The sequence below is a fragment of the Macrotis lagotis genome, chromosome X (genome assembly GCF_037893015.1).
Source record: "Macrotis lagotis isolate mMagLag1 chromosome X, bilby.v1.9.chrom.fasta, whole genome shotgun sequence".
NCBI lineage: Eukaryota > Metazoa > Chordata > Mammalia > Peramelemorphia > Peramelidae > Macrotis > Macrotis lagotis.
In genome coordinates this window covers 184775806-184801015 of record NC_133666.1, presented here as the reverse complement: position 1 = coordinate 184801015, position 25210 = coordinate 184775806, and the positions used below count along the sequence as shown (strand labels likewise).

Genomic DNA, 25210 nt, shown 5'->3' with positions numbered 1-25210 from the left:
AATCACTACATATTGCTCAAAAGTGCAGCAGTCCAAGATGGATGTATAATATCTGTTCAGAATCCCATAAAGGATCTTTCCCTTCTAGGAGGAGTATAAAGAAATGCAATGGCTACTTGTTTGCTTTATGTTTCTTGTATTTATTCATCATACCTTTGTGTACTTTAAATCTTATGCATTTTCCAAAATGGAATAAAAATCTACCTTATACCTGATACCTATATTACACACACACACACACACACACACACACACATATGAAACCTCACTAGATGAGAAACAATTTAGAACATGGATTATGGATTCACTTAGCCTTTGTACCCCCTGACTCTCTAGGTCTGTTCTTTGGAATGTCCTAATCCCCCTCATTTTAGTTGCTGGGTGTGGGGATTTTTTGGCCTTAGCCAGAACTGTGACTCATTTCAGTCATTTCTCCATTTCCTGGATGCTTACTTGGTTCCTGGTTGCTATATAAAACATCTGTCTATGTTGTGTATTTTCCAAAAATGAAAACCATAGTGACGCTAACCACACACAAAGAGGTTTTCCCTGGATGACTTGGGCTCCCCGAGAAGAGGGGAGAGCCAGATGAGATTCTAGAAGTTCTAGCCAATAGCATTCCTAGACTGGGGAGAAAGTGTAGGAGGAAGGGAGAAGGGGGACCAAGAGGGTAGGCTCTGAGAGCAGGAGACAAGCCTGCAAAAATGTAAAGGAAAGTCTCAAGGTTCTTAGGAGATTGGGGACTAGGAAGCTTGATAAAAATCATTCACTCCTAAGGGACACGATAAGATGACTAAAGTATCTTCCAAATGTCAATGAAGAAGTTAAATAGGACAAATATTATCATTTCTATATTATAGGATAATACCAAACCTCAGAGAAGCTGAACATTAGATTGAGCTACAGAATCTTGATTCTTATCCAGATTATTTGAAAAGACCAATGATCTTTCTAAACCTTAATGCTTAAAGTTAGAATCGATTAAATGAGACATGGGCCCAAACCTGATTGCTAAGAGGGAACCAACTCAAGACCCAAGTCTTACTCCAGCCTTGTTCTCTCTAGACCTCAAGTCTCTTCTTTCCCTGCACTGTCTCCTTCTAACCTCAGCTAGATGGCAGGGCACTTGCCTTCCTTCGGATGACAGCTCAAGAGACTGGGGTTAGAATGATTGGCAAAGGAGATAAACTTTGACTTTTTGGACATCAATGGGATTTTAGGTGGTGGTGGTGTTAATGTTAGGTTAGAAAAACACATGAGAATTTGTTTTCCCTTCTTGAATTGTCCACTTGTCAAATCACATGCCACAGGGGGCGGCTAGGTGGTGCAGTGAATAGAGCACCAGCCCTGGAATCAGGAGGACCTGGGTTCAAATCTGACCACAGACACAATAATTACCTAGCTGTGTGGCCTTGGGCAAGCCACTTAACCCCATTGCCTTGAAAAAAAACCTAAAAAACAAACAAACAAATCACATGCCACAGTGTCAAAAACAATAAAACCCAACTTGATTTAGAGTTAGAGGACCTGAGTTCAAATCTCAGCTGTGCTATACTTATTCCTTTAGGAGACTCATTTCCTTTTCTTGGGTTTTAAGTTTCCTCATCTGTAAAATGAGGGGAGGACCCTAATGGGAGGCAGAGCACACAGTTCCCATATGCCTGCTCTGGCAACACTATGTTTGTTTGAATCTGAATAATGCTCAGTGAAAAACTATAGTCAGTGACTTCTTCCATCTGAGGATTACATAAACCATCAGTTAGCCATGGGCAAGAGGATAGATATTCCTCCCTTCTTCCCTCCCCCCAACCCCCAGCAAAGCCATTGCCAGTGCCGCCCAGCACAACCAGAAGCAGGGTGTATATATAACCTATGAAGCTCTGTACCTGGAGGCAGTAAAGAGAGGGCTACCTGGAAAAAACTGAAAGGTAGGGACCTTAGAAGCCCCAGAAATCAGTGGTATGATTCATCAAGGAGTCATAGTTCTCAGACCTGGAGAGCCAAGGTACAGAAGCTCCCTAACACTCTGTCCTGAGGTAACACAGAAGCCCCTGAAGATCCAGGGTTCTGACTCTCAAAGTTCCAGTTAGCTCAAGATTGCAGGGGCTCAAGACCACAATGACTAAGTAGATCCAAACACCCTACCCAATAAAATGCAACAGGAGTGATGTCTGACTTTGATACAAAGCTCCAATTGTATTTTTTAAATTTTTTTAATTTTTTAGGTTTTTGCAAGGCAAATGGGGTTAAGTGGCTTGCCCAAGGCCACACAGCTAGGTAATTATTAAGTGTCTGAGGCCACATTTGAACTCAGGTCCTCCTGACTCCAGGGCTGGTGCTCTGGTGCTCTATCCACTGTGCCACCTAGCCACCCCCAAAGTTCCAATTTTAGAAACCAATGCTAGAGAAATGAGTAAATCAAAAAAAATCAGTTCAGTATAAAAAAATTATTGTAAAACTAACTTCAAACTGTAAGCAGAGACTCTAAAGAAAAAAAATTCTCACAAGGACTTACATGAATACTTAAAAGAAATTAAGCAGGAGAGAAAATTAAATCCCTGAAAATTAGAATAGCTCAAAGAGAAATTGATGACTCCATGAATTAGCAAGAAATATCAGAACAAAACCAGAAGATTAATAAAACAGAAGAAAATACAAGATATCTGATATTAAAAAAAAAACTGACCTGGAAAACAGTTCAAGATGAATTAATTTAAGAATTGTTAGAATAGGGGCAGCTAGGGTGCAATGGATAGAGCACCGGCCCTGAAGTCAGGGGAATCTGAGTTCAAATGTGGCCTCAGACACTTAATAATTGCCTAGCAAAGTGACTTGGGCAAGTCACTTAACCCCATTGCTTTAAATTAAAAAAAATTTATAAAAAGAATTGTTAGACTATCTAAAAACCATGATCAGGAGAAAAAAGCCTGGTTGTTGTGTTTCAAGAAATAAATGTAAATTGTTCAAGGAAACAGGGGAAAAATAAAGATAGAAAAAATACAATGAATTGCCTCTTAAAAGGAACCCTAAAGGAAAAATCTCAAGGAGTTCAGTCAAAACCCAGAGTTCCTAGATCAAAGAAAATATTCTAGAAATATCCAGAAAGGAAGTATAATCAGAATGTCTCAAGACTCAGTAGCTTTTGCTAAAAACCAGAAGAAATCTTGGAATATAATATTTCAAAAGGCAAGAAATACAGTTTATTAAAAAAGAATAATTTACCCTGCAAAACGAAATATAATCCCTATTGTTGCAAAATAGATCTTTAAGGTAATAGATCAGTGCATCAGACTCAAAAGGTTTACTGGCTTGCCTCATAGTGACTTAGAAAGCCAGAAATTAACATTATCTGGATTGCACTGAATTTTGATTTATTTTACTAAGCATTTCTCAATTACATTTAACCTGATTCTGGTAGAAGTTTGAAGGTTTCAAGTTTGATAGTTTTGAAAAGAAGACTTTCTTGCATTTTTGATGAAAATACCAGAGCTAATTAAGAACTTTGAAATATGAACACAAAAGTTTAGAGAAACCTAGAAAGGTTATTTGAACACCTAAAAATCTTATGGTGATGTAGTGTTAAATTTTCACTGAGTATCCTTTCAGGACATATGTTCTGGCATCTTTAAAGGATGTTAGGAGAGTTAAAAAGAAAAAGAGGTCCTGAGGTTCGAATGGTTCCTTTCCGAGAATTTTTAAGAGGGTTCCTTCTCAACTTGGAAAGTCCCTAATCAGATTACCTATTGTTGTATCCTGGTTATTTGTTTCCTTTTAATTATTTGACCTTATTATTTATTTTTAATATATTAAAACATATGTATTAAAACACATTAATACATTTAATGTATTAAAGGTAAACAGTATACAAAAGAGGAGGAAAAGAGTAGAATTTGATATTTCTCATAATTGAGGTATATTAGAAGAGTATATAAATATGGAGGAGAATTGAATCCACACAAATCCACACAAACATTTTAGGGTAGAATATATCACACTCAATAAAGAAACAAGGGGTTAGGACAAACTAAGAGGAAAGATAGTAACAGGGAATAATGTCACCAGAAAAGCAAACTTCTTGATCCTATGGGGGGGGGGTGGTAATAAAGGGAGTGAGGTTGGAGAAAAGAAGTAAAATAATAGCTTATATTCCTTTGTAGACAATCAAGGAATGACTGGTAAATTATGGTATATGAATGCAATGCAATATCATTATACTTTACACAATAACAAAAGAGAATTTTAGAAAATCCTGGGTAGCATGAACTGATGTATTTCATAGTGAGCTGACAACAAAGCAGTTTACACAAGAACAACTTTGAAAGATCTAAGAACTATCAAAGTAAAGACCAACCAAGTCTCCAGAGGAACTATAATGAAGCATGTTACCTACCTCCTGCCAGAGGTGTGTTGGAAATGAAAGTAAAGAAGTTTGCATTTGTGGATGTGGCCTGTGGGCGAGGAAATTGAGGGGATTAGGACAGCAAAATGGTTAATTGTGTGAATTGAGTGAACCACATTGACTCCATTTTGTGACTCAAATTTGAAGCAAGTTCAATCTCCTACCCAATTATGGATTTAGTTCAACTTCTGTCTTGTGAGAAGACTTTTATTCAATTGTGGGATAAAAACCTAATTACATCTTTTGATGCCCTCTACCTGCTGTTTAGCACCCCTTAATTAAGGATGTAGGTTATGCGCACTAGAAACCCAGTCAGATACTAAGATTGAGGCAAGGAGTTTTCTGACAATTATCTCAAGCAACCCATAGGTCTTATCTGAAAATTGGCCTTGTACTGATCATTCACTTGTTTCCATTTTCCTTTGATTGAATATAGATACTTGGGGTAAGTAGGACACCTCTTTTCCTGATTTTAGAGAACTGTAAAAATTTACTTTTTTCTTCTTAACTTGGAAAGTCCCTAATCTTTCCATCAAATAGAAATCAGATTACCTAATGTTTTTATCCTGGCTAATGGTTTCCTTTTAAATAATTTGTCTTATTTGTTTTGCTTATTTTTATTTTTGCAAGGCAGTGACTTGCCCAAGGTTACACAGCTGGATTATTGTGTCTGAGGCCACATTTGAGCTCAGGTCCTCCTGACTCCAGGGCTAGTATTCTGTTCACTAAGCAACCTACCCTCCCCCCCTTTATTTGTTTTAAATATATTTTAAAAAATCTATCTCCTCTGTATTCAGTGAGCAGCCCTAAACTGGGAAAGGATATGATTTGTTAGGCAATTGCCATGCATTGTTTAATAAAAATGCTTGAAAGTGTTTTTATATTTTTTTCCTCAGTCATTTCATCTTTCACTCACCACATGGACTTGTTTCACTTAACTGTACTTGTTTGTTACAGGGTTTTTTTTTTTCTTCAGTTAATATGATTAACCTCTCTAGCAGTGGTAGCAGGGAAGGAGGGAGAGGAAAATTAGCAATAATGAAGCCAAAAAAAAGGTCCCCTTTCTAACATTTTCAATATTCAATTGGAATTTTCAATTGGAATTAAATTGGAACATTCAAAAGTGAACAAAAAGTTCATAAAGAAAAAACTTACTATATGATTTAAAAAAGCAAGCATTATCAAATGGTTATCTGGTTCAAATAGATTCATCTTTGTGACACTGATCTGTGTATAGAAATGCTATTTTTGGATGTTCAAAATAAAAATTTAAATTAAATAAGAGAAGTCACTTTCTAGGACTCAAGTTACAGAAGTGACACTACCAATACAAGTAGTTTCTATATTGAGAGATCTCTATATACTGGTGAAATCACAGTTCGTAAACACAAAAAAATACCTGTTACCTCACAGGGTTGTGAGTAAAAGACCTTCGCAAATCTTAAAGTGCAATATAATTATGGTTTTATTGTAGATTTAGATCTTGAAGGACCTTTTTGAGTCATGTTTCATCTCTCATTACAATAGATGAGGAAACTGAGGCCAAAAGAGATGAAACATAGTATGTGACAGAGCCTAGTAGTGATAGACCAATTGATTTTCACTTGGAAAACAGAATATGTATTTAGTCAATATGTTTACCCATTTTTGTTCTCTGAATAAATACTTGTTGACTAATAGTGATATTTCTCTCTCCTTTACAAATATATCAAGGACAGTGCTATTAGGGACCAAGTGCCCTTGATGGAGAAAAGTTTGTTATAATGACTTGTGCAAATGTCTTCTGTTTTCTTCAGTTTGCAATGTTCCAAGGTAATGGAGTTAAGTGACTTGCCCAAAGTCACACAGCTAGGTAATTAAGTGTCTGAGCCCACATTTGAACTCAGGTCCTTCTGACTTGAGGGCCAGTGCTCTTTCTACTGCACCACCTAGCTGTCCCTTTTTCTGAGAGTATCCTGATCATTTCTAATAGCAGAATAGTTTTCTATCTACTGCTATTATTTCCCTCCATCCTATTTCTCTATTTAATCCTATTCTCTCTCTTCTTTCACCCTTTTCCTACTCAAAAGTGTTTTGCTTCTAACTGTTCTCTCCCCCCACCTGCCTTTCCTTCTATTCCCCAGCCCCGCCCTGCCCTTCTCTCATCTCCTTCCTCTTTGCTATTTGAGTCAATTCTGATGAGTAAGGTTTTCTCACTCTCCTTTATGCCTCCTTTATATGAGATAATATACCTCCCTTTCCCTTTCAAGGAGTATCATCCCTTTATATCATCTTACTCTTGTGTCTTCTCCTCTATATATACTCCTTCTAACTGCCCTAATAATGAAAAAGTTTTTATGAGTTACTAGTATCATTTCCCCATATAGGAATGTAAATAGGTTAATCATTTTAAGTCCTTTATTATTTCCCTTTTCTGTTTGCTTTTTTTATGCTTCTCATCTCCAGTATTTGAAAATCATGTGTTTGTTTTTTTTTTTGGTTCAGTTCTAGTTTTTTCATCAGGAAAGTTTGCAAGTTCCCTATTTCATTTCCCCTGAAAGAGTCTGCTCAGTTTTGCTGGGTAGTTGATTCTTGATTATAATCCCAAATCTTTTGCCTTCCAGAAATTCTAAGCCCTCCAGTCCTTTAATATAGAAGCTGCTAAATCTTGTGTTATCCTGACTGATTCCATAATACTTGAATTGTTTCTTTCTGGCTAATTGCAATATTTTCCTCTTGATCTGGAAACTCTGGAATTTGGCAATATTATTTCTACGAGTTTTCATTTGGGGACCCCTTTCTGGAGGTGATGGGCAGATTCTTTAAATTTCTCTTTTACCCTCTGGTTCTAGACTATCGGGGTAGTTTTTCTTGATAATTTCTTGAAAGATGATGTTTTGGGTTTTTTTTTTATCATGACTTTTAGGTAATCTACTAATTCTTAAATTATCTATCCTGGAACTATTTTCCAGCTAAGTTGTTTTTCCAATGTGATATTTCACCTTTTTTAATTCTTTTGATTTTGTTTTATTTCTTTTGATTTTGTTTTATTCTTTCTTGATTTCTTTCTATTGTAATTTTTAAGGAATTATTTTCTTTAGTGAGCTTTTGTACCTTCTTTACCATTTGGCCAATTCTACTTTAAGACATTCTGTTTCCTCATTGGCTTTTTATGCCTCTTTTATCATTTGGTCTTGTCTGTTTAAGATGTTATTGTCTTTAGTGTCTCCTTTTTGTCTCCTTTACCAAACTTTTGACTCATTTTTCATAGTTTTATCATTCTCATTTCTCTTTCTGATTTTTTCCTATCTCACTTGACTTTCAAAATCCTCTTTGAACTCTTCCATGGCCTAAGGCCAATTCATATTTTTCTTAGAGGCTTTGGATATGAGTTTGGATTTTGTTTTCTTTTGATTGTGTTTTGATCTTTCTTGTCACCATAGTAATTTTCTATGGTCAGTATTTTTGCTCATTTTCCCAGCCTATTACTTGATTTTAACTCTGTTAAAGTAGGGCTCTGCTTCTAAAATTGAATGCACACTGTTCCAAGCTTCAGGGGTTTTGTACAGCTGTTTTTCAGAGATACTTCTAGAGACCTATAAATTTTCAGTTTTCCAAGGTAGTATGATGTACAAAAAGATGTTTACTATTCACCTGACCTGGGCTACACACCTGCACCCTAGAATATGAAGAGGGTCCCTGCTTTACTTTGGTTCCAGGTACTCTGCTAATGTTTTCCCTCATCTTGGGACTGCCAAACAGGACCAACTGGTTTCAAATATTAACAAAGCGAGAGTCCCAAATACAAATCTAACTAGCAGAACCCTGGCATCACCTCCTCTACTGTTCAACCCCTTCCCTTCTGTGGACTGAGAGCTCTGGAAGCAGCAGCTGCTGCTGAGTGACTCCCAAGGCCTATTCCTGGTTTACAAGGACTGGTTCTACACTGGTGTGGCTTGCCCTGGACTGTGCTCCACTCTCTCTAGTACTGCTGGGGCTGGTTCTGCCCTGGCGTGGCCTGTGCTGGACTGTGCTTCACTCTCCCTGGTGCTGCTGGGGCTGATTCTGCCCTGGCATGGCCTGTGTTGCACTGTGTCACCCTGGTGCAACAGACCTTTCCTGTTAACATTCTAAATTGTCTTGGACTGGAGAATTGTTTCATTACATTGTTTTATGTCTTCTGCCACTCTATAATTTATTTAGAGTCATTATTTGAAGGTATTTATTGGGGTTTGGTGGAGAGCTCAGGCAAGTCCCTGCCTTTCTCACCTTGGCTCTGCCTTTTCTCAGAAATTATTATTAATAATTAGGAAAATATAAGGTCAAGGAAGCAAACATTTCTATTCTATAGGAATGGGTCCAACTAATGCTGCACAAATAATTTAGGTATTACACAATTTGTCCTTATTTAAAGAGATACTAGGTAAGTATTGGTCATCCCTTGGTTTTCAAGAAACTAGCAGAATAAGAAACTAATAAAAGATGTAACATGTAACCTTTCTCAGTCTAATTCAGATCAAAATTCAAAATCTTGGAGAGAACGATTTCTTCTGAACATAATTCCTTAAAAGGAATTATTATAAGCCATTTAGGAGAACAAGGAATAGTTTTCCTGTCAGATCTAAGAAAAGGGGAGCAGGTTATGACCAAAGAAGAGTTAGAGAACATTATAAAAAACTGAATAATTTTGAACATAATTCCTCATCTTACATTAGTATTAATGTAGAACTTAACTAAACTGGGGGCACGTTTGATAATTAAAAAAAAGCTTTTAATGAAACTGATTTTTTTGTCTTTGCTTTTTCCTTTTAAACATGGAATATATAAATGATTAGTTGAAGTTTCTAACCTATTAAGATTTGACTCTATATTAAAAAACCTGTTTCCTGGCTATAGAATCCTTCTTTAAAAGTTTGTTTTATTAATTTTTATATTTCCCTAATGATAATTCACCAATTTTTGTAGGAAGAGTTCAAATTTCAGCTCTGAGAATGGAGTATATATTTAAGGACTAGAATTGTATTTGGAAATTTCTTATCCTGCCCTTGATTAAAAGTTATCTGTGGTGGAGAGAACACAGGATTTAAAAGTCTAGAACACTTTGAGTTTGAATTCAGTTATACCTTACTAGCTCTGTAACCATGGGCAAATTTATCATTCTGGGCTTCTGTTTCTATAAGATATGGGTAATAATACTTGTACTATTTAGCCATTGAGAAAAAATACTTTGCAAGATTTGAAGTGTTAAATAAATATTATTTGTTATTGTGCTGTTGTTGATTAAACTTGGCAAGGTCCCATGGTATCAACATTTTTATCATTCTGAATTGAGATTGACTTTAGGATTGAGGATTTTTTCCCTGTTGATGGTTCATTTTAAATCTTCAGAAACCATCTGATTTTATTCAGTAAAAATTAAGTACCGGAATCCATCTTGTTTGGTTAGTACTATAGCTGATACTTTACATATCACTAAACATCACTGATATTGATGGTTGGGAATTGCTAGTTATTAGAAACCACTTAAAAAGCTTGGATTAATTAGCACTCAATAAAGAAACTGGTGCAAATCACTTTGGAATAATGTATATGAAAAATATGGTTTATTTTTAAAATGTTATTCATAACATTAAATCCCTGTGTTACATTAGGAATTAATGAATCAGTATTAAAAAAAAAACAAACAATTTTGACAATGTAAGACATCAGAACACTAAATAGAATTGTTTCTACTCAAATTTACTCTAGGTTGCAACTTGTAAACAACAATCTCAAATTCTACAGCTGGTTTTTCAAAGGAGAGGTGACAACATCAATTACTAGAATATACCTTCTGAGAAATACTCTTTGATTAGCTACAGGGTGTGATTACATGTGATCCTCAATAAATGTACACATAATTTAACCTTATGGCAAATACTTCACAAATATAAATAAGGAGCCAATCTAAAGAACAGAGGAATGTTTATGTAAAAATCTCTCAATGACATGTGGCTTTTATTAAGACCTTTAGGCACTGCACATTTGACATAATTCCTGGAGGCAATATTAGCACATGTGTAAAATACTACAGAGCTGCCAAAAATGTTGCTTTTGCTCATTTCCTGCTTTGAGATAGTTTACTTCAGGGACCATAGTTTATAATCCTGCAAATTCCACTGAACTCATCCAAGTCTGTCTCAGAAGGCTTGTTCAAGGTCACAGTCAAGCTCAAGAAAATATGAAATTGTCCATGGGAATAAGAGAGCTTCTTTTACTGTGTTTAAAGTTTTATGCTACATGCATACAGCCACATAACTTTTATATATGTTAATCACTCACTCAAATCTTACTCTTATATGTGGGCACTTAGGTGACCTTGGGTTCTTGAAGACAAGTTTCACCAAACTAGAAAAGTTTGGAATAAGGTATGAGGCCTCCAAGTTCAGCCAAGCTAGATGTGAAGTGGCTTATAAATGTAAGTGGTATAGTCATCAAATGATAAATTTTGAAGAAACTCATTTAACTGTCCACTATGTTACAGATGAGGAATAATCTGTGTCAAAAAAGGGGGGTATGCAGAACCTGGAAATATAGAAGTATTGAAGCCAATATGTAGGCAGATAGGCTAGTTTTTAGCTATGGACATGGAAATCACCCAAATCCAGTGTTCACAGTGTGTTGTGAACAATTTGATGGTATTCTGAAAAATAATTTTTTTTTTTAAATCAGGTCTAAGAGGAGGAGAAATTTGTTCATAGATTTTGTAGCTTTAAAGTCAATCTGGGATTGTAATTAGCTTATGGATTAACTTTTTTTTTGGATTTCTGCAAAGAAATGGGGTTAAGTGACTTGCCCAAGGCCACACAGCTAGGTAATTATTAAGTGTCTGAAGTCGGATTTGAACTCAGGTACTCCTGACTCCAGGGCCGGTGCTCTATCCACTGCGCCACCTAGCCACCCCATGGATCAACTTTTAAAAAGATGATAAATTCAGCTGCAATGTTTTTATAATTTTAAAACAAAAAGCTGATTTCACTTACAATGAATAAATCATAATGTGTATGATTTTAGCATCTTAAATATTCACAATAATACCAAACTATAATGTATAAAGACAAATGTTTTCAAAAGAATGAAAATTTAGAAAACAGAGTTCTGGACATGGATAGGAAGAAAATATACAACGAAATTTGCTTTTTTAAAAGTTACAAGAAATGATTACTTTTTTTTTCTTTTTATGCAAAGTTCACATCATGATAGTCCAAGTAGCTGTACCAGATCATTAAATGATTATTTTAAGCCTTCTTATGTCAATTCACACTCACATTGTGTATTGACAAGTAAACATTGGTGTCAAGTTTTAGATTTTGTAGGCATTTTACTGTTACATTCTGCAGTCCATAGTTAATGTTTCCATTTTCAAAATCATTTTGGAGGACGAGGGATGTTTGAAAGACGGGGGATGTTTTCTTCAAAGAAACCGGGATTGATAATATTTCCAGCTGGAAAGTATCTGGCAACTACATAGGAAGAGCCATCATTTGCACAGGCCTTTCCAACTCCCATCTTCTTTGTATTCTTCCATATCATTGCTGTAAAATGTCCTGGATGGGGAAGAAATGGATTAGGCAAAAGATCAATCCCCGAAATCTCTAAAAGGATTTCATAAACTTACAGTTTCTGGGCTGTAGTTTTAATTTCCCTGAACTATGAACCCACTTTTATAAAAGCAATTTTGTTCTGTGCTAAGAGACTGAATCATGAAATTCACAATCTCTAAAAATAAAAGTGCAAAGTTGCTCAAAGAGCTAGGACTCAGGGAGAGTGTTTATAGGCTACAGTATATTACCAATGAAAATATGTACACTTAAAGCAGTATCAAGAGAACTCCACAGAAAGGGTATGATAACAAATGAAAGTCTGCAATCTCTCTAAGTACCTATCTAATGTGGAGACCTCCAGAACATTCACAGCATGTTAGCTGGACCCCTTGTGGAGTATTTTATAGGAAGATGTGGTTGAGAATATCCTAGATACCAAGAAAAAAAGTCTATCAATGAATATTATTAAAGGCTTCCAGTTTTTCCTGCATGGTACAGTGCACTGGAAATATAAAGGCTCAAAGCAATTCTTGCCCTGAAGGAGTTTATACTCTAACTGGAAGAGAGGAGCAAAGCTGATCTGAAAGGGAAGCAAAGAACTGCTGGGGAGAATGTAGTCTTTGAGCTGGATTGGGGTGTGGTGTTAGAGGAAGCCTTGGAGACACTCAGTCCTCCTTGGGGAGGACATAACAATCCATTGGAATATCCTAGTATAGCATTCTCAAGAAAAACCAACAAAAACAAAATAAAACACTTCAACTATTCTGTGGAACCCTATTGATTTTATTTGTTCGTTTAGTAAATCTATTTGCATTATGCAAATTTGACTTTACATAAAGAATTCTGAAATCCATATTCCAAAAACCACCAAAGTTAACTTTATTGTACAGAGCATAATGTTCCTGCCCACCCCCCCCAACAAACCAGAACAAAACAAATCCTTTTAAAAACTCTCCAAGTGGAAGCAGAAGAGTGGCTTAACTTGACATCTCCAACTTTGTAAAGAGTTGCCCAGCTCTGCCCACCCCAACCTCTGTCTGGTCCCAGAAGTGTCTCCACCCTTTCATGCTCAGTTCTGTGTGTCTGTCTCCATCTCCACGTGCAGTCCAGGCTCTAATATATGTCTCTGGGTCCAGATTCCTTGGATTTGCCCTTTATGTTTTTTAAATTCTTGATTTCACTCCTCATCTCTTCCTTCCTTTCTCTGACTCTGGCCCCCATGTGTCCTGAAATCGTGTGGAGTGCTCCTTCCACTGGTGCTTGTTCCCCACCCCACCCCTTGTGTCTTTTCCTCCCTTCCCCACATCCAGGGGCAAATTTGCATTATACAAAAATTGCTTTATAGAGGCTTGTGGAATGGTCCACTTATGCAAAATGAGGTCTGTATACAACCACACATATCTATGCATATATACAGAGGTACACACTGAAAATGAGAGGTTGAAACATGCATTGCCAACATTAACTCAGTGTTTGGGAGGCGCTGAAAGAAAGGGTAGAAGAAAAGAGTATTAAACTGACTACCAAACTGAAGGTCTACAGAGCTGTTGTGCTGACCTCTTGTTGTATGCCTGTGAAACCTGGATAGTCTACCAGCGCCATATGCCAGGAAACTGAACTGCTTCCATTTAAATTGTTTTAGAAGATTCTGAAGCTCACCTGGCGGGGTAAGATACCAGACACTGGAGCTAAACTGCCAAGCATTCAAACATTACTATAGAGTGTGCAACTATGATGGTCTGGTCACATTGTTCAAATGCCAAAAAGACTTTTATGGAGAACTCACATAGGGCAAGCACTCACAGCAAGGGGTAGAGGGAGGTCAGAAAAGTGATACAGGGGCACTCAGAGGGTCTCTCTTAAGAATTTTGGAATTGATTGTGCAATATGGGAGACACCAGCACAGGACCACCCAAGCATGGCATACCCCCATGAGCAAGGTAGAATGAAGCAGCAAAAAGGAAACATGAGATATTTAAGTTTAGAGTACCCACCCCGGCTTTTCACTTGGATTATTTGTGCCCAATATATGGTAGAGCATTCTGAGCTCATATTGATCTGATCAGTCACAGTTGGACACACTGTAATTTGTCTCTAACATAGGGATGACATTTTAGTCTCCTATGATAATGAAGGACAAGAATTAACTACACATATCATAGGTGTATTTCAAGTTCAATGGACAAAGAAGTAGGAATACTGAAAACAAAAATGATTTTCAATTTAATTCAAAAATCTCTACTGTGCTGATAACTGTGGGTTCTAGAATATGCAAGTAGCAGGTCTTATATCAAAGTACTAGAAATGTGTAGCTAACTACACCAAAAGCAAATAGCCACTACGCAATGATTTATTTTTTGGCCATAGCAGCTCAGGAAACTATTAAAATCAACTTATCTCTTCTGTTTTATTTTTCCTGAAATGCAGTTGAATGCATAGCTATCCTACGATGGACATTTCTAGCCATGGAGTCAGGCTTCAAACTGAAAGGATCAAGAGATATTGGAAGGAGCATTGATAAATACTGCAGTACTTCTTGGAGAAGATGCTCACTATCACTAGCAAAAGAATGAACCTAAACCCTGGCCAGGCTAGTCAAAAGAAATAGATTTGGGAGAAACTGGACAATGCAGACCTAAAGTGAAATATGAAATGCTGATTCAATAGTTCAATAAAATGCCTTATATGTTTGATATTTGCAACAGTGTGTACTATAGTTCTAAGTTTTTACTGCTGCTTATTTAAGTCCTTTGTCATTGTGCACTTGCAAATCTCCTATGTTAAGTTTTTTTGTGTGTAGAGGAAATGCATAACTGTCAAAAATCTGATTTCCATTGTACAATGAAGACCTTTTTACTCCCCCTTCTGGACATAAGCCAAACAGAAAACGTTTAAGTAATGTTCCTTGATAGGACAAGAGGGTCATTAACCCGATAAAATAGAATCATAAAGAAGCAAAGAAAATAAGGAAAATAGGAGCCTGACTGTTCTCTTTGGACTCAGTCACTATTGTCCCATAGAAACTAAGTAATAAAGTAGCTCTGAGAGGAAAAGTGCTAGGTCCTTAGGAAATCAATGAAAGTTTTATGAGCTAAGTTCTGAAAGAAACCAGGAATTCCAAAAGGGAGTGATGAGGAGAAAAAACATTCTGAAAATGGGAACAACCAATGAAAAGGCATGGAGGTGGGAGAAGACTAGGATGGGTGATGGATAGCACGTATAAGACTGTATAACTGTTGTGGATGAGTTTTTGTTAATGAAGATTGAGAGTTTCTTTGAATAGTGAATAAATTCACATACTTCCCCAGGATTTAAAATTGCTCAGGATTTATTATAGAAGGCTTACAAAGTATATAGATTAAAAACTTTTCTCCTCCTAGAAAAGCAGCAGGCACTTTGAGGACAGAAGTGAATAACAAAAGATAGGCAAGAATAGTTTTGGAATATAGAAACGAGAGAGAGGAAAGAGGAGAGAGGAGAGAGAGGAGATAGACGGAGAGGGAGAGGGAGAGAAGGGGGGGGGGGAGGCACCAGTGTTTGTCCATTCTTTGGGTACTGAGGGTAAATGGGAAATCCCTCCCCACTTATGTAACTGGAACCAGGTAAAAGCTTGAAATCCAGGGGCTGGAAATGAGAAGAGGGGTACAAATTCATATTTAACAGTGGAACAATAGGAGTCAATTTATATCCCAGGAGCAGATAACATTTTACACTTTTACAAAATGTAACAGAATAAAGGATTACAAAATTTGTTTCTATTTACAAATTTCCTATATTCATAATTTTCTGCATCATGACTAGATCACAGAAGGAGTGGAGGGAAATAATGTATAGGAAAACTGGAAATGTAGGAAAAAATAGATTGATGTTTTCTCCTAGAGGGATATAAATTGAGGATATGTGGAGTTGAAGGTAACATAGTCAAACTGATCTTTAAGAAAAAAATTTTGGCAGCAGTGTGGAGGATGTAGTAGAATGCAGAGACACTTGAGGTATAATCCAATAAGCATTAATTAAGCACTTATTTTATACATGAAACTGCTCTAGATATTGAGAATAGAAAGAAACAACAATCTCTGACTGCCAAGAACATTCCTGTTTTATTGAGATAAGGAAATACAAGAGAATTTGAGGATAGAATACTCTAATATCTGGAGTGGTATAGGAAGGCTCCACCTTAGAAGGGAGGCTTGAATTGAACTTTAAAGGATTAGCAGAGACTCACTCCACATATGAAAGATGGCTAGTGCGAGTTTGTGAGAAGAAACTGGACAACAGACGCAGAAAAGGTAATAGTCTAACTGCATCATTATGTGAATGTTATTAGGCTGAGGCCACAGTATCTGAATCAACAAGATTTCCCTAGGTAGGGGTGTCCAACATTTTAGCTCTTCTGGGCCACATTGCCCATTAAAAACAATTTATTTACAAACACATATTAAAATCTAACTGTAGCCCTTGACAAGTTTTTGGTGGTGTGATGTGGCTGAAAAGAGCTAAAAAGATCAGATATCCCTGCCCTAAAGGTTTTTGACTAGGCGAAGGATATGGTTAATTCTGTGTCTTATGAAGATGACTTGGCAGCTATATGAATATTAGATTGGAGAAGGGAAGATTATAAAGGGAGAGCAATGAGAAGACTGTTACAGAGGTTCAGGTGAAAGAATGAGACCCTACACTAGGGTAGTGATGATGTGTAGGAAACAAAGGGGAAGGTGAGAGATGTAATTTTATTATTATTATTTTTCTACAAGGCAGTGGAGTTAAGTGAATTGCCCAAGGTCACACAACTAGGTAATTATTAAGGGTCAGACTGGATTTGAACTCAGGTACTCCTGACTCCAAGGTCAGTGTTCTATCCACTGTGCCACCTAGCTGCCCGAAATGTAATTTTAAATGAACAAAATCTATTAACTGACTGGTTTTTGGGAGTGAGAGAGAAGTCAAAGATCACTCTGAAATGACAAACTTGCACTACTAGAAGGATGGTGTTACTCTCAAAAAAAGGGCAAGTTTGGAGTCAGGATAAGTTTGGGGAAAGAGTATTTGTTCAGCTTGGAGCACATTCAGTTTGATCAGAATCTTTGGGAATAGATGAGTTCACCAAGGTGGTGAACTGGAGAACAATCACAGAAGCTGTCAGACAGATAAGAGAACTAGGAACTAGGAGAGAAGAGTGTTATATTAGCAAAGGGAGGTTAAGATAAAAAAGTGTGAAAGAAAATGGGGGTCTGATGTGTCTTCTACTTTAAGTAGTAGAGATACTTTGGTCTTGTTTTATTTGATCCTCATTTTTCCCCCTACATCTACAAAAATCTGAAACTATCAATCAATATAAGACTATTCAGAATGTCAGAAATTTCCTTGTAGTGTTTCCATTTGCAATATATGCTGGAAAACTACTGAAAGAGGCAAAAACACGGTAATTTCACTGGGTTAGAATGATTTTGCTATTTAAGAGAGTATCACCTACAAAATGTTGTTCCTCCCTGGAATTAATTCTTATAGTTGTGCTGGAAGGCTATTGGTGTATGGAGGTGTATGGAATTGAATGAAAAAAAAAACAACATGACTAAAGAGTCAATGAAGACTAGAGACAATTTAGCCGGATATTTCTTTCCCATCGGTCTCATTGTTTAAATGCTAAGACTTGAGGCTGGGAAACCTCTTTTGCAATAATCTAGGCAAAAGGTAATGAGGACCTCAATTTAGATGTCATTTGCATGATTAGAATGAAGGAGTTGAGTGGGAGGGATGTTGTGAAGCTAAAAACACCAAGATTTATGAAGTAACCATCTGGGGTAAGGGAGAAGAAGGAATCTAGGATAATGCTGAGATTAGGAACCTAAGATACTGGAAGGATGCCTTCCACATACACCATCAGCTTGAGCTGATTATAAAGATCATAGTCATCTGCACAGAGATGTAGTTAAACTCATGGAAGCTGGAAAAGTTACTAAGAGTAATCCAGAGGAAGAGAAAGAGGACTCAGTATAGAACTCTGGGGAATATCCAAGGGGTAATAATGATGATGAGGCAGGAGTGGTCAGATAGGCAGGAGATGAAACAGAGAAGAGAGTGCCTAAGAGAAAGAGGTGGTTAGCAACACCAAATGCAGCAAATAGTTAGGAGGCTTTAGACCCTGGAAAAGCTATCAATTTTGACAATGAGAAGAGAACAGTTTCTATTGAGAAATGAAATTGGAAGCTAGATGACAAGATGCTAAGGAGTAAGTAGGAGAGGAAAGATGAGGAGATGAAGGTACTAAGTGTAGACAATTTCTTCAAGGAATTTTCCTGAAAAATGGAGAGCTATAGGAAAATAACTTGAGGAGACAGCAAGATCTAGTGAAATTTTTTTTTTAAATGGGAGAGATGGGGGGCACATTTCAAAAACAAGAGGAAAAGTAATCAGTAGACAAGGAGAAGTTAAAAATTCAAGAGAGTGGAGAAAGACTGAAGGTGCAGTTTGCTGGAACCGATAGAAGATGAAATGCACACCTAGATGTATTGACCTTGGCAAGGAGAAGGGCTATTTTTTGAGACTGTGGAAAAGGAAGAGTAACAGTGAATGGAGGATGACGCCAATGAATTTTGAGAGGAAAAGAATGGACTTAATTTTTTTTAGTAAAGTAAAAGGCAAGGTCTTTAACTGAGAGAGGTTTGGGAAAGAGAAGTTATATGGAGCCTGAAGAATGAATAGAAAGTTTAGAATCACTTCTGTGAGTAGTGAGATATGGAACTAATTAAGAGTGAAATAATCACACTGTCTTGATGTAGTAAAGGCCCAATTGAAGCTGGATAAGATGAATTTGTAATACATTAAGTCAACATAGTTGTAATACTTCCCTCAGTAAATGGTGAATAGGAGCAGAGGTGGATATAATACAGAATTGATGTTTAGCAAGAGAACAACTGGAGATTCAAAAGGAAAGGACGGTATAGAGCTGAAATACCTGATTATTTGGTTGAGGTTGGAAAGGGAAGAAAAAAGAGCAGAGGTAATAATTCAAGAAAATCCTGAGCAGCAAAGGAAATGGCAGTATTGATGAGAGCAAAGAACAGATAAAGAAAGGAGTGACAAAGCATATTATGTGGCTGAGGTGGAATGAAGAAGTAAGGTTAGAAGAAGACTGAGGAAATAGAAGGTTGGAGAGTTTTACAGAGAATATACATGGAGAGTAAATTCCCTTAATCAGTCAGTAAGTCATTAAGAATTTACTATATACCCACTAAGTACACTAGAGACTGTGTTAAACCTTGGAAGTGGGGAGAAGATGGTAAGACAGGTGTTGAATTTTTTGAAAAAAGAGGAGAATATCCTGGGGTTGGTATGTTATAGATACTATAATGTTTTTAAATTTATTTTTCCAACTACATGCAATGGTAATTTTCAACAAATTTTTTAAAGAAAGTTTACATTTTCACATTTTTCTCTTCTTCTTTCTCCCTGACAGGAAGCAATCTAATATAGGCAAATATAGTTTGAGTAGACTTCAAAAGAGGAAAAAGTCACTGAATGAAGGAAGTGAAGAGAAAATAAGATGTGGGGGAAGAAGGTAGAATATTGCAGAAAGTAGAATCTAAGTTAGGTCTTTGTTTTTTTTTTTTGACTTTTTTTGTGGGGCAACTGGGCTTAAGTGATTTACCCAAGGTCACCGAGCTAGTAATTATCAAGTGTCTAGTTTGACTCAGCATTTGAACTCAGGTCCTCCTCACTCCTTCCTCTTCTATCCACCCAGCTGCCCCTGAGTTGGATATTTTTTGTTTGGTTGGTTTTTTTGCAAAGCAGTGGGGGTTAAGTGACTTGCCCAAGGTTACACAGCTAGGTAATTAAGTGTCTGAGGCTGGATTTGAACTCAGGGAGTACTCTTGCCTCCAAGGCCAGTGCTCTACCCACTGTGCCACTTAAGCTGCCCCTTGAGTTGGATCTTAAAGGAAATAAGTCAAGAGGGACAGATGAGGATGGAGAGTAATACCTCCCTGAAGGGACAGTCATGAAGAAGAAAGAAATAGCAATTTGAGCATTGTGGGTGAGGAACAGCAATAAGGTCAGTTTAACTGAATTAGTGTGGGGAAATCTGGAAAGGTAGCAAGGGGTCAGATTGTAAAAAGCTTTAAATGTCAAACTAGATTCTGGTAGTACAGGAAGATGATCAGAGTATACAAAGACTTAAAAGCAGGGAGACCAACTGAAAGGTTACTATGATATCCAAGAAAAAATTATTTAGTTGAATGGGAACTTAGAAAACACCTAAACTAAATTCCTCATTTTAAACATGAGAAAATTGAGGCCTTGAGTATATAATTTACTTGTTTAAGATCTCAGAGCTAATTAATTGGCGTAGGGCCAGAATTCCCAATTCAGATACTTTTGCACATTGCCTCTTGCCCAGCTAACTTGAGTCCTTAGTGACAACACTTAATTGATAGGGCAAGTGAGCATCTGGGCATTAAGTGTCATTGGTTTGTGGTCTCAATGTCTCTCTTATTCTTTAGGGACATACTAGAGAGTTGAATACATATGGAATAGGGGCTTGGGATCCATATCTGGAATTCTGAAGGTATGGAAATATTACATATTATAGTATTTTTCTTTGTAAATAACTTTACTCTTCTGAGCATTTCCTATCTTTATCTTTCTCATGAATAAACCACTAGGGGCAGCTAGGTGGTATAGAGGATGAAGCACCAGCCCTGGAGTCAGGAATACCTGGGTTCAAATCTGGTCTCAGACACTTAATAATTACCTAGCTGTGTGGCTTTGGGCAAGCCACTTAACCCCATTTGCCTTGCAAAAAAAAAAAAAAAAAAAAAACTAGGGAAAAAAAAGAAAGAAGCCATTAAGCATGTGTAAGTAAAGCAACCCCATCTCTGTTGTATGATTTCAGTGATGGGGAGAGGAAAGCTTGTTGTTTTGTTCTCTGACAGATCAAGTGGTACTAGATGCAACAGTAAGCCCTCTGGTACTCAGAATGAATGAATGAAGAGTTTTAGGTTGGTCAGAGCAAAACCCTAGGAGCACTGAGATTAGTTCTGGTATCCCCTCCAGTTTGAAATTCATAATTCTAGACTATTATGAAAAACTGCTTCAGATTCAACAGAAAGTAAAATGGTCCTGAAAAATATTTTCTGAATTATAATCACCATAAAACTTAGCAGAAAAAAATCTCCAGTTTCTTTTCCTGGAACAGATAAAAACTGAATGCAAAACTTTAAGGAAGAAAGATGATCATTATTCAGAAAGTAACAGAGAACTCATTCTCAGAAAATTAAAATACACAGAATGGCTAGTGGCCCAACTGTGGAATCTATTATTACAATGATATTTGTAAGCATTTATAAAAGGGTAAAGAATGATCACAAGGCTAGCATAGCTTTATAGAAAACTAGTCATTCAAGTCTAAGTTCAGTTTCTTTTTTTGAAATGGTTATTGGATCAGGAATCTAGTCAGAGATCAGGAATGCTATAAGCATAGTATACTTACATTTCAGCAAAGCCTATCATATTATTCTTGTGGTCATGATAGAAAGACATGGGAAAAGTGATGAAAGTTATGTGAATTCAAAGTAGTTCAGTGAGAGGACTATTTCTCAAAAGAAAGTCTTTAGGGGACTTATTCAACTTTCTTTTTATCAGCAACCAGGATGAAAGTATACTTATTAAATCTGAACATGAAGTTAGAAGCTCCGAGTTTCATGAAACACTTATGGGGTTAAGTGGCTTGCCCAAAGCCACACAGCTAGGTAATTATTATCAGTGTCTGAGATCAGATTTGAACCCAGGTACTCCTGACTCCAAGGCCAGTACTTTATTTACTATGCCACCTAGCCGTCCCTACAAAGATTTTTAAAGGTCAGAATGATGGGCCAAATCCAGTAAGATGAAATTTGGTTAATGATAAACAAAACCCTAAACCTGGATTTATTTTAAAAAACAACTTCACAAGAATACATTGCTATATAATAATTTGTTTGAAGAAGATCTGAAGTTACAGTAAACTGCAAACTTACTATGAATGAAAGGACTTAATACAGTAGCCCCCAAAGCTAATGAGATGTTAGGCTGCACTGAGGGGCAGAATGTCACATCTGAAGAGGAGGGTCATGTTGCACACTGCTCCCCTTAGACCATATCTAGAAACATCATGATGAGAAGATTCTGACTTGGATTTTGAAACTATTCTTTTTCAACTCAGCCCTAGTTGCCTTTCCCTTCTAGCTAGAGAACAGAGCTCTAAACTCCTCCCAAAGTCTTCTATAAGGGCTAACAAGTTTCCTGGAAACTCCATTTCCAACAGCTATTCTGCTCCAATCTATTCTATGGGAACAATATGCCCCAGAGCTAAGTACTTCCTGGATTCCTGGCTTTCTCCCATTCCCTTTTCAATTTCTTTTTCTGTGTAATCTTCCCCCCTAGACCATAAGCTCTTTGAGGGCAAGGACTGTCTCTATTTGCATTCCTAGGGTTTAGCAGAATGTCTGGCATGTGTTGTCATTATCCAGTCACGTCTGACTGTGAGCTTATGGACAGTAGCTCCTGTCTTCCATAGTCTCCTTAAGTCTGTCCAAGTTTATGTTCATTGCTTCCATGACACTTGATCCATCTTATCTTGTCATTCCCTTTTCCTTTAGCCTTCGATCTTTTCCAACATCACGGTCTTTCCAATGAGTCCTGTCTTCTCATTTTGTGGCCAAAGTGTATTTAAGCTTCAGTATTTATCCTTCCAATTAAGTCTAAATTATTTGCTTTTAAGTATTGACTGATTTAATCCCTTTCAATCCAAGTAACTCTCAAAAGTCTTCTTCAGCACAATTAAAAAAGTCAATTCTTGCAGCTATCAGTTTTCATATGGTACAACTCTCACAGTGATATATTACCACTGGAAAAAATACAGCTTTGTTCTTTTTTTTTTCTTCTTATTTTTTTTTTAGGTTTTTGGCAAGGCAAATGGGGTTAAGTGGCTTGCTCAAGGCCACACAGCTAGGTCATTATTAAATGTCTGAGACCGGATTTGAACCCAGGTACTCCTGACTCCAAGGCAGGTGCTTTATCCACTATGCCACCTAGCCGCCCTACAGCTTTGTTTATGGGGACCTTTGTTAGCAAAGTGATGATGTATCTGCTTTTTTAGTTTGCCATCCAGATTGGTCAAAGCTTTGCTTCCAAGGAGCAAGTGTCTTTTAAATTCATGGTTGTTGTTGCTACCTTTAGTGACCTTTGAGTCCTTTTCTTCTTGTAATTGGCAGAAAATGATGGGACTAGTTGCCCTTATCTTAGGATTCTTTTTTTATGTTAAAGCTTCAGGTCAGCTTTTACATTCTCCTTTTTCACACCATCAACAGACTTCTTAATTCTTCCACACCTTCTATGATTAGAGGGGTATTATCTGCATACCTGAGAATGTTGATATTTCTCTCAATAATCTTAATTACAGCTTTTGATTCACTGAGTCTAAAATTTTTCATGATGGACTCTGCAAGTAAGTTAAATAAATAAGGTGATAGATACAATATATATCTTCGTTGTACTATGTTTCAAATCTTAAACCAATCAGTTGTTTCATGTTCATTTCTAACTATTGCTTCTTGATCTGCTACCCTAGGAGATAAATATGATGATCTGGCCCATCTCTTTGAGGACTTGCCACTATTTTGTTGTGATCCACACAGTCAAGGACTTCAGTGAAGTCAATGAATCAGAAGATGATGTTTTTTCTGGAATTCCCTCCACAATCTAGTGAATGTTGGTAATTTGGTCTCTAGTTTCCCAGTCTCTTTGAAAACCTGCCTGTTATTCTGGTAATTTCTTGATTCAATATGTTGTTGATCCCTAGCTTACAAAATCTTAAGCATACTCTTGCTGACATGTGAAATGAGCACTTTTAGGTAATTTGAACATTTTTTGTTATCGTCCTTCTTTAGACCTGGGATGTAAATCAATCTTTTTCAATATAGTGGTCACTACTGAGTTTTCCATTTGCTGGCATATTTACTCAACAATTCAATTTTAAATAACTCAGTTGGAATTTGCCATTTCCATTAGCTTTATTTTTTAGCAGTACTTCTCAAGGACCACTTCACTTGACTTCATTCTCCAGTATGTCTGCCTCTAGATTAATAACCACATAAGTGTGATTATCAGTGAAGATCTTTCTTGTATAGTGCTTTTGTGTATTCTTGCCACCTCTTCTTAATCTCTTCTGATTCTGTTAAATCTTTGAGGTTTTTGTCTTTTATCCAGTCCGTTGTTGCATGAAACTTTCCCTTGATATCTCTTAACTTTCTCCAAGAAATCTGTCTTTGCCATTTTGGTTTCTTCTATTTCACTGCATTGCTTATCTAAGAAAATCTTATCTCTCTTTACTTTCTCTATGATTCTGTATTCACTCAGGTATATCTTTTTCTTTCCCTTTTCTTCTTTCCTAAGTTATGTGTAAAGTCTCATCAGACAGTCATTTTACTCTCTTAGTTTTCTTTGTCTTTGGGATGTTGTTTATTGCTGTTTCCTGGTACAATATCGAAAATTTCTGTCCATAGTTCTTCAGGTCCTTTATCTGTGTGATCTCTAATTTTTGAGAAAACTAATTTCTTAAATCTGTTCATCACCTCCATTTCATATCCATAAAGGATGTTTTTTAGGCTATAGCTTTACAGTCTAAAGACTACAGTCTCTACTTTCTTGGTTTAAATTTAAATTTTACAAATAAAAAGGCTCAATTTGGTCCACAGTCAACTCTATAAGATTTTAAAATTTTAAAAAATTATTATTTAAAGCAATGGGGTTAAGTGACTTGCCCAAGATCACACAGCTAGGCAATAATTAAGTATCCGAGGCTGAATTTGAACTCAGGTTACCTGACTGTGCCACCTAGCTGTCCCACTCTATAGAGTTTTTGATTCGATATTGACTATCTGGTGATGTCCATATATAGAGTCACCATTTGGATTGTTGAAAATGAGTGTTTGCTATAATCAGTGAGCTATTATTATTCTGTGCCATGCTTCATTTTGTACTTCAAGGCTAAGCCTGCCTATTAGTCTTCTTATTTTTTGATTTTCTATTTTAGCATACCAATCTCCTATGATGAATGTGACATTTCTTTTTGGGGGGGGGGGGGGCAGTGTTGAACAGTTTGCCTTGAATTCGAACAGAAACCCTTCTGTCATTTTTCACATTATATTCCAATACTAATTTTTCTCACCCTTTTATTAACTATGAAGGCTACCCCTTTTTCATCTAAGGGATT

At 36.7% G+C, this 25210-nt stretch overlaps 1 protein-coding gene across 1 annotated transcript in view; it reads right to left on the bottom strand.

Annotated features, from left to right (window-relative positions):
- Positions 1–11549: 11549 nt before the first annotated feature.
- GLIPR2 (GLI pathogenesis related 2) overlaps positions 11550–25210 on the bottom strand; it is an 82291-nt gene continuing 68630 nt past the window's right edge. The window contains exon 5 of the mRNA XM_074201671.1: positions 11550–11964. Within this exon, the coding sequence (XP_074057772.1) occupies positions 11786–11964 (179 nt within the window). The 3' untranslated portion in view covers positions 11550–11785. The remainder of the gene's footprint in view (positions 11965–25210) is intronic.